This window comes from Bidens hawaiensis, unplaced genomic scaffold (genome assembly GCF_021521415.1).
Source record: "Bidens hawaiensis isolate Kalapana, Puna unplaced genomic scaffold, B.hawaiensis_p1.1 tig00004109_1, whole genome shotgun sequence".
NCBI classification, from domain to species: domain Eukaryota; kingdom Viridiplantae; phylum Streptophyta; class Magnoliopsida; order Asterales; family Asteraceae; genus Bidens; species Bidens hawaiensis.
The window spans coordinates 197,610-207,879 of record NW_027491243.1 but is presented as its reverse complement, the minus strand read 5'-3'; the positions used below and the strand labels follow the sequence as shown (position 1 = coordinate 207,879).

Sequence of the window (10,270 nt, the reverse complement as noted above, 5' to 3'; positions counted from 1 at the left end):
TTCTTGGGCGCCAAGGAGTTATTAGGAGGGTTTGACTTATAATATAAGGACATATCAAGTTAACAGAGAGAGAGCCGTGGTCGGAGGAGACGCAAGAAAAGAAAGAAGGATAGGAGAGAAAAAGCCATTGGTTCAACCAGAGAGCGTCCGGGTTCAACACCTACCAATCCAGATATCATTAATATTCAGTTTGAATTTATCGTTTTCGTCATGAACTCATTATTTAAACTTATTTATTTTGGTTTGTTCTTGAGTATGGTTGTTGGCTAAACCCTTAGACCACCTAGGCTTATGATGAACTTTTGTTGACGTTTGATCTTGGCTTGGTTTTATTTATCGTTATGGTTTTATGAACTAGTAAAAGGTTTAATTATATTGAGTTGATGCGTATATGTACTTGAGGTTGTTTAATTAAGTTTTATTATTCCATAGTGACCTTGATTATTGTTTGTCATTAAGGTAGGTTACTATTAGGTGATTTAGTTTGTGTCTTTGACTATTTTATGATTAACTTCGAATAAGATCATGGGAATAATATTATTTAATCAAATAAAGCTAAGTGTGCTTCTAACCTAAATAGTTGTAAGGTGCTAGGCTATTGGTAGATCTTTGTTGATCAGGATTGCTAGATTTAGTTCTTCGTAAGGAGTCCGTCTAGTTCTGATAGATTAACTTTGTCTATTGAGTCAATTGAAAATATTAGACTGCCTTTGATTTCCGCGCTGTAAGGTAGGATTTCGTATAAAGGAACTAGTTTGTAATTAATTAGGTGGCCGTAAGGAAACTTGATTTTTAATACTGGTGAGTGTTAAAACTTATTAGAAACCCATAGTCGTCTTCTTGAGAAGGGTCAGGGGTCCTATTCGGGTTTCTTTTAAGCGTCTATTTTACGATCCCAGTTCCATAACTAAATATTTTTCCGGTTAATTGATAACTGAAACTTAGGAGATTCTAGCCTAGGTGGTTGCTTGTCATCATTTGGAATTAAGTCTAGGTTTAAGTTATCTTTCAGTCTTAGTGATTTATTTAATATTAGTTGTTAGTAAAACCCCCCAATAATAATAAATAAATAGTCGTGTCTGTAGTTAAGTCTAAATTTAGCTAGTTAACGTAATTTAAAGAGTCCTGAGGGTTCAATATCCGGACTTACTTAGCTGTACTAGAGTCGATCCGTTCACTTGTCGGTTAGTAGTTTTAGTTAAGTTAAGAGTCTTGAATTTATTACTTAGTGTCTAGATTAGCGTGTTTTTATATAACTACTTTTAGCACATTAGACACTAATAAGGTGGCGAAAGCTCTAGATATTGTCAGGGCCAAGGGCCCTCGTTTAGGCCTTGAATTAAATGCTAAGAAAGCAGAATTATTTTGGATGTAATCCAATGGGGTTAAGGTAAAAGATGGTTTGTTCCCTAGCAGGATTGGAAGGGCAATGTTAGGTGTGAAACTCCTTGGGGGTGTTGTAAGCAGGATGCAGGGTTTATCAGTATTTTAAGTGTGAAAAGGGTATTCCGTGCTATGAAACTAATGAGCTGTGTTCCATGTCTGTGTGACCATCAATGCGAGTTCCTTTCGCTCCGCTCATGCATGGGTGTCGGAAAGTTGTTGTTCGGCCTCAGAACATGCCAGTCTATGTATGTAGAGGGAGCTGTATTTGTTTTTGACAAGTGCCTTTTAGTGAAGTTTGAGTATATTGTGGTTTCTTTTGGGGGGGGGGGGGGGGGTGTTCCGCCTTTTGGGGATCTTCAATGGAGGTTGGCAGCACTTCCGACCCGTTTTGGGGGTTTCGGTTTATATTCTACTAAGGATGTATGTACATTTGCTTTTGTGGCTTAAGGAGCACAATCACAGAGTTTGCAGGACCAAATTCTTCATGAGTGTGGCACTGATAGAGTTGACTTTGATTATGGGTGCGTGATGGATCATTTGTGCATGTCCCGTCCCGATTTCGATGTTAACGGTTTCTCTAATAAGGACATTCCCCTAAAGCCCAATATGTTTTGGTGAGTGCCCTATTTAGTGGAATCATATAGAGTTTTGGATCACAGTTTAATCTTTCCCTTAGCCAAAAAGTGGCGTTTGAATATCTTTTCGCTCCCCGGGCTCAGGATTTCTTAATCGCCATCCCTATTGAAGGATTGGGACAACATATGTCAGCTTTGAAGTACCATGCTATTCTTAAATACCGACTAATGATCCCTATGTTTCCGGTTGATGAGCCTTGCACAGTTTGCCACATGATTTGCTTAGGTTCTTTTGACGAGCACGCGCTCCATTGCAAGGAGTTAGCTGGGTTTAAATTCAAACATGATTTGGTTAGGGTGTTCTGTTTGATGTCCTTAAACGAGCAGTACAAAAAAAGACCCCCCGTGACAGATTCGCGTGAAGAGTGGTCAACTCTACGACTAGCTGATATTCTTGTGTTTGAGTGGGCAGGGGAAAACAAGCTTGTGTGGACCTTACAGGAGTGTCCTCTCTTGTTGGGCTAAAAAAAAATGGGTTTGTTGGGGTCAGGCCATGTTGAAGGCGCAATCAGGCAAAGTTGGTAAACACACAAAAGCTTGTTTAGAGAATCAACATGTGTTTCTCATATTTGCTTTTGATACATTCAGTTTCCTGGCCCCGAAGGGTGTGACTTTTTTTACCAGGGCTTAGCGGGTCGTGAATAGTAATTTTTCGACTCCTAAAAACTCAGAGCTTAGTTTTAATAGGATCGGATTTGCTATTCAAAAAGAGGTTGCGATGTAACTTAGCAATGAAAGGAATTAAGAAAAAAAAAGTAACTAATAGTGCGTTATTAAGAGTAATAGTGTTGTGAGGTGACAAAATGACAACATAACCGCTATGATAAATAACAAGTAGCATATTACGGTCAACCACAACTCTTTCCAAACCAATGTGAAGTGTTGTATCATCAATCATCTTAACATCGGATGTCATGTGAGTCGTAGCTTCAGAATTAAGGTTCCACACCCAGCTAAATGATATTTATTAGAAAAAAAAAATAGAAATATAGAGAGAAAGAGAAAAAAAAAGTGTAATATATGGGCCTTGACTGAATGACGGTCTTTGGTCACTGAATCCAAATTTAATATATGAAACAAAGTGGGCACAATAATCATGTAAATTGGGGGTTCAATTATTGAGCAACAAGTGGTAACAAAAATACAACATGATGGGAATATTGAGCTGCCCATGACCCACTTTGACAGTTTGCATAAAATGTAATATTTGTTAAACACAGGAGAAGCAATCAGTTGTTTTAAATATAATCTGTATATTTTATAACTACTGAGCAATCTGAAGATGTAGACTAATTACTTACAAAGTGAAAGTGAATTGAATGTATATTTGCTGATAAAGTGAAATTCTACCTACTAAAATACAAACCAAAACATCGAAAGCTAGGGTGTTAAGAACCGAGCTAAGCCCAAACTCGATTAATCTTGAGCTTGGTTCGTAGTGATTTACGAAAGCTCGATCCGGCTCTTTTCGAGTCATATTTTTTTTCAAGCTCTAGCTTGACTCAGTTCGGCTTCTTTATTATTTTTCAAATCATTCATGCGCATATTTAATTATTTTTATATATTTAAAAATAAAACCTTTTGAACGAGCCTAAGCTTGGCACAAGCTTATGTGAAGTAGCTTAATCGAGCCAAAACTAGGATTGACTTCTCCTATAGAGTGAAATTAATGTACAAAGTCCTAAAAAGTTAAAACCTAAAAGTACACAAAGTAATCTCGAACTTAATAACTAAACGAGCTTCATTTAAGGCTCACACCCAATTCATTTAAGCTTTTTATTAATCCGATATCAAGTATCTCGCCAGCTGCTCGTCTGGTTTACATCATAAGAGCATCCCCAGCCCATTCCCTACTATATCAATATAATTACAATAAAAATCACTATTTTTTCTTTTCATCTTTTCAATTAAATAATACTATTTTGTATCTTTATCATTATGTTTTCCACTCTCAACAAACATTAAAAAATTATACGGTGTGAATAATAGAACCTCAAACTTAACTTTATCGTATAACATATTCTCTCTTCTCTACTTGCAACCACTTATAACCATACCATATAATGATACGATCCAAATATTAATTAATTTAATATATACTAATTAAAATTATTTATTATTTAGTTTCCTTATTATACTGTAATTATGTATATTATTGTTTATCTTTTTCTATTTTTGTGTCTTGTTTTTCCTGTGTATTGAATCTTTGTTTAAGAAAAAAATAAGAAAAATAATCAAAATATTGCTCAAAATTTTGTTCCTTTTCTTCTTTCTAGTTCTTGGAGTCTAACCCACTCTACAGGTCTATTGGAAGATTGACCATCTCGAATCGGTCTCTATCAAGTTGGTGCTTTCATTAATCGTCTTCATGCCTCCTTCGGCGCTTGAAGACCTCATCATGGCCTTAGTCAACAAAATCGATAGGTTATTGATCCAACAAGAATCAATCGCCACCCAACAAGCCACCAAAGCCAAATTCCACTTTGAATCCCTCACTACCACCATGAACCAAATCACCTCTAACTTACCGCCGCCCTCAACAAAATTTCTGGCACCTCCTTGGTCATAACCGACCCCAAACCAGCAACAACCCGAATACCGGCACCGACCCCGTTCCCATATCAGTTTACACCACCAAACACCCAAGTGCCTTTCCAAAGTCGATAATGATATCTCTGTAGTTGTAAAACAGCATTTAATCATTGGCTCTCCTAATGAAAATTCAAACATTGTTGCAAAGGGTGTCATGGGCACCACTGGTTTGTGTCATGTGAAAACCATGCCACATCAGGATGTAACTTTCAAGGCATTTGGATCATATATGAAAGAATTGTACAAAATATATACCAATATTCAAATTACGATTTTGATGGATTGCATTTTTCATTAACAAGGTTAGATGGACCATTGCTAGAGGCACTGAGCAAAGGTGTAGCCTTCCATCTAGAAGACGCAAATGACCCGGATAAAGACACGTCCACTCAACGCAAGTGGCACATGCCGTGGCGACCCGTTGAGACTAGCCCAATGTAGTTGCCTGGCTTGAATCGCGGCCATCATGGCGCACGTCAAGCTTTTTCGGTCTCCGTCCTTGAAGACAAGGACGATTTGAATGGGCGAGGAATTGATTAGATCCAAATATATTAATTAATTTAATATGTACTAATAAAAATTATCTATTTTTTAGTGTCTTTATTTACTATAATTATGTTTCTTTATTGCTCATTTTTTTCTATTTTCATGTCTTGCTTTTCCTATACATTGTAATCTTCGTTTGAGAAAAAATAAGCAAAATAATTAGAAAATTTGTCCCAACGCAGTTTCTCTTGTTCACTCTTGTTCTTAGAGACTAACCCACTCTACGGGTTTATCGGGAGATTAACCATCTCAAATCAGTCTGTATCACATAATTTACAAAATTCACTAACATATTCATAACGAACGGCCCGAGAATGCACTACCAAACCGATCCAAGCCTCCAAAACTCCAAAGGGGTAATAAAGTAACTTGCTATGAGTATATCTGGTAGTATAAAGAGAGAAAAACTAGTATCTCAAACCAATCTGAAAAGTGAAAACATGAACTCTGTGTTATCCCTCAAACCCACCATCAACGTTGCTGCCATTTGCGGATCCCTCCGCAAAGGTTCCTTCAACCGCGGACTTATCCGAACTGCGATTGACTTAACCAAGGAATCCGTCGTTGGCATGTCGATCGACTACATCGACATCTCGTCCTTACCCATGCTCAACACCGACCTCGAAATCGACGGAAAATATCCACCAGCAGTCGCCTCTTTCCGCGACAAAATCCTCCAAGCCGACTGCTTCCTCTTCGCCTCGCCCGAGTACAATTACTCAGTCACCGCACCGTTAAAGAACGCCATCGACTGGGCGTCCAGGCCCCCGAACGTGTGGGCGGATAAGGCAGCAGCTATAGTTAGCGCGGGTGGCGGCTTTGGTGGCGGAAGGTCGCAGTATATACTCCGGCAAAGCGGGGTGTATTTGGATATTCATTTTATTAATAAGCCGGAGTTTTTTCTGAATGCGTTTGAATCGCCTGCGAAGTTTGATGGTGAAGGGAATTTGATTGATTTGGAAGCTAAAGAGAGGCTGAAAGCTGTTCTTCTTGCATTGAAAGCTTTTACGTTAAGACTCCAAAATAAGTGATTCAAAGGTAATTGTGGATTGTTAGTTAATGTTTGTGTTTGAATTGTTTGTTTCTATGATTATTGTTTTGTGAAAATTATTGTTTTCTTTAAATCTCAATCTTCACATATAATGTTGGTAGCTTAACCCGACCATCTTATGTTTTGAGAATCAGCAACCAAATATCTACTGTTGTAAAACCAAGTTGAAATTAGATTCTAACTTGAGACATTGTAGTCTTCGGTCTAAGTCTTTACTTCCTCTCCAATCCAGTTGAGCTACCGAGTTTAATTAATGAAAGAAAAGAGTGAATGAGAACTAGAGAGAGAGAAGAAACAGAATAGAAATGAAAGATTTAGTTAATCAGTGTGTTTCCTAGTTTAAAAGAAATTGAACGAAAATTAAAGATTTTATATGTTAAAATTTCTTTTACTCCAAATCTCTTCTATTTGGAGATTTGAAATGAAGAAAATAAGATAAAATTTTCTTCTATTTATTTTCTTTTCTCTTCATTTCTTTTCATAATAAAACTTTGGAATATAACCTTTTCCAATAATTTTTTCAAATTTCTTATATTCTCTCGTTAAATGCAACTTATGAACACAACTACATTTACATGGTATAAACGATGTCCTCTTAAGATTGACTTGTTAAAGTTTAAATCAAAATATCAAATCAAGTTTAAACAAGCTCGTATTTAAAAGCAGTTTATTTAATAAACAAGTATGAGCTTCTAATATGGAGCTCTAATTGTTCATCGAGCCCAAACCACATTTTATTTGTCTACACATAAATAATTAGTTGGGTTATAAAAAGAATAAATACTGGAGAAAAAGTTGCTTGGGGATAATGGCATTGGTAGCATACATAAATTTTAGCCTTTATTATTGGTGAGCCCAGGGACTGGAAATGTTTGATTTGAAACGGGATGATATTAGAGGTGGGAAAAAAACCTGGTTCTGGACTTGGAACCGGACCCGGTTCTACATGACCTGTAGGTACGAATCAGGTTTTGATTTCTTAGAAAAATCGTATCTGTACCTTTAAACGAGCTGGACCAGCTAGAGCCGGTTCCACTTCTATCCAGTTAAAACCAGGACCTGACCCGGCTAAAACCCGATAAAAAACCTGGCAAAATCTATTATAAACTAGACTCTTACATTTTTTGATCAAACCCGAAACCAGTTTCAATCGTGGTCTTGTTTACGAAAAAACCGAGTTGAACGCCTCTTGGCTTAGGTGGAAGACAAAGGCCCAAAAATGGAAGTTCTGACAATGCTTTTGATTTTGCAGTACAATGAAAATAGTATGACTTGTGATTGATATTGTGTGAAATATATGCCCATTACCAAAACTAGTAGGTTGTTAGATATTGTCGGGAAGTTGACAATATTCTTGTACCTATTCCGAAATAGTTTTTTTTTTCTTTAAGGACTAAATATTTGCAAATATTTTAAAGTTATGGTAGTCTAAATACAAGAAAGCCGTGAATCTTAAAAAAGTGGGGTTTGAACCTTTAACTTCCTATTTCACACCTTAATCACGTAACCACTCCACTAAAATGGGAATAGCCTGTTTCGAAATAGTTAATTGTCTTTTTTTTTTGTATTTTATTTAATAAATATATATAGTTTTTAAGAAAAAAAACAAGAGAGAGAAAAACAAAAAAAACTTGGGAATTTCAATTCATGGTCTTTGTTAAACCACTTTGTACTTAGGATTTTTTTTCTATTATTTTTTACAAATGATTTAAAATTTTTAAATTAATAGGGTTTGAACCACCTTACTACCACAAACACTTTGTACTTGGTTAATTCTTTATGTACCATTCTTGTATTTTTGTTATTTCTCATACATATCTTTTATATAATTTACTTGTTTATATATTGAGGCTATCCCCAAGTTTAGGGTAGGTCTGGTTTAATTAAGGGGCTGTTTGACAAGTGCTGAGCTATTAAGTACCGAACCAGTAAATAAGAAGTCTGACTGGTTAAGAGTATCTGAGCCAGTAAGTGTTGAACTAGCCAGTGCTGTTTGGTTGGACCTCTAAATGGATGTACAGAATAATCATTTTACCTCTCAAAATTATTTTGTGCTGAATGATATGTATCTATTTGGTCAGACGCTCGATAGCGTTTGCTTTAATAATGAAAAGATTTAGTACCAAAAATATCAAAGAAATCCCACATCATAAATCCCATGAAACACAACAATTAAAACAATTAGGTACAAAAACTTTGGTTTTCATAAACAATTATTCAACGTTTCTCCTACAAAAATGTACTAGTTTCTAGACCGCATGTTGCGACGTGTTAAACCGTAAAATATAAAAGTAACTAGTTTTAGTAACATTATAATAATCATAAAAGTTTATGCAACATTCTATTAAGTGACCAACTTAAAAAATATATATAATTTCCAGTTTTATCTTTCATTAGTGTCATTCAAACTGTACAGTTCTCCAAAAATTCATATTGTAGCAAAGAAATCCTTTTTTTTATCATTTGCAATGATAGTAACAAACTAATAAAGTTGCAAATAAATTGGCTTGCAGCATACAAACTGAATGTAATTAAAGAATTTGATAAAAGATGTGTTTTAACTCATGCATCAACGTCAAAATGGCACTTTAATCGGGTCTCTCTCTATTCATTGTTTTTGGGTTAAACAAGTCGAAAACAACAAATCCAATCCAATAAAACTAGAGGGGATCACAACAACATGGGCTATCAACTATATATATTTCCACACCACACATAAAAATGGCAGACTTGTAGTATCTACATGAAAATTTTATTTGGTTGGGAAATGGGTGAAAATCAAAACACGTGAAGTATGGTCTGGGCCTAGTGTTGAACCAAAACACTTAGTGAAGAAACACTAACCAGACCCCGGGCAGATTACTGGTAACCTGGGGGTTAGAGAGATGTTTCCCACGAGGGGTTAGACCCTGAGAAGATGGTTCTTCTGATAACCTGCAAAACAGACACCGTGAGCTTGTCACTGAGAAGGGGGGGGGGGGGGTTCCTCCTTGTGACCACCCTCCGGCGTGAGAATCAGACTAGATTGCTCTTTAAATATAAATGTATATTAAGAGATTACTGGAGCAGATATCAGGTATAATATGATAAGATGAGATGATCATACCATTTGTGGTATTTATAGCCGAAGGTAGGTTTCCAATGAGGTATGGCCGGCTGCAACAGTGTTCCTGTTCTACCAACAGTAGCCTACGCACGTGCCCTGCTGGTAGTTGGTGGGTAGGTAGCGGCTGATAGCGACCAGGCCTGCTGTATACTATTCCTTTTCCACCAACTGCCGGCTACGCACGTGGTATGACAAGAGTTGGTGAGTAGGCAGCGGCTAATAGTGACATACAGTGTAGGAGCATGCTGCTCGCCATACTGTTGTCCATAAGCTGTCGTATCTTTAGTCAGATCTTTTTCCCATACCTCGTCAGGTACAGTACAGAAGATCTTCCCGTATCGTACGGACTGGCTTATTTGGGCGGGAGTATTCCCCCTCCCGCCCTTGTGCGGGATTGTTCCCGGCTTCGCTCATTCCTTCAGGTGACACTGAATGAGAGCTAAGTGCCTTGTGCGTGTAGCCTTGCTGCGCGGGTGGCCTTCCCTAATGGCTTGTATCCGAGGCTGCGGGGACAGGCGGAGTCCTTCACCATTGGGAGGCATTTCCTGCGGGACCAGCTTGCGTACTGCGCGTAAGGACGTCACGTCTCTGAGCATGGTTGGTCCTGCGGATCTAGTTGGTTTCTGCGCAGACATCCCTGTTTAAGGTGAGTCTCGCGGGTCCAACTGGGCTCTGCTGGGACCTACCTCTTCAAGTCCCCCCAGTCCAATGTTTTTCTCATGCGTGTTTAATAAAGTGAGGTGAACTTTTGGACTTAAGCAAAGGGTTTTGAAAAGGGTTTTTTAAGGTTTTCCATGGGGATTCTTCCCGCGGAAGTCCTTGTCACTTGCAGAAATTCCCGAGTTTCCTGCTTGGTCTTTGGGTATGATGCGGGTGGGTCTGTAACCTCCTCGCAAGTCAGGAGCGTTGAGTCCCACTTGTGTGGATTCTCCATGAGGTTTTGGTAGTTTTGAA

The 10,270-nt window shown here is 37.7% G+C and overlaps 1 protein-coding gene across 1 annotated transcript; it reads left to right on the top strand.

The window, feature by feature from the left end:
• The first annotated feature begins 5,593 nt into the window (after positions 1-5,593).
• Positions 5,594-6,190, top strand: LOC143625549 (NADPH:quinone oxidoreductase-like). Its single transcript, XM_077095854.1, has one exon. The coding sequence runs from the start codon at positions 5,600-5,602 to the stop codon at positions 6,188-6,190; it is 591 nt and encodes a 196-aa protein (XP_076951969.1). The 5' UTR covers positions 5,594-5,599.
• Positions 6,191-10,270: the final 4,080 nt, after the last annotated feature.

What these genes read in the sequence shown, in the direction of transcription:
- LOC143625549 (XM_077095854.1), top strand. Translation starts at nt 5,600, where the DNA reads ATGAACTCTGTGTTATCCCTCAAACCCACCATCAACGTTGCTGCCATT.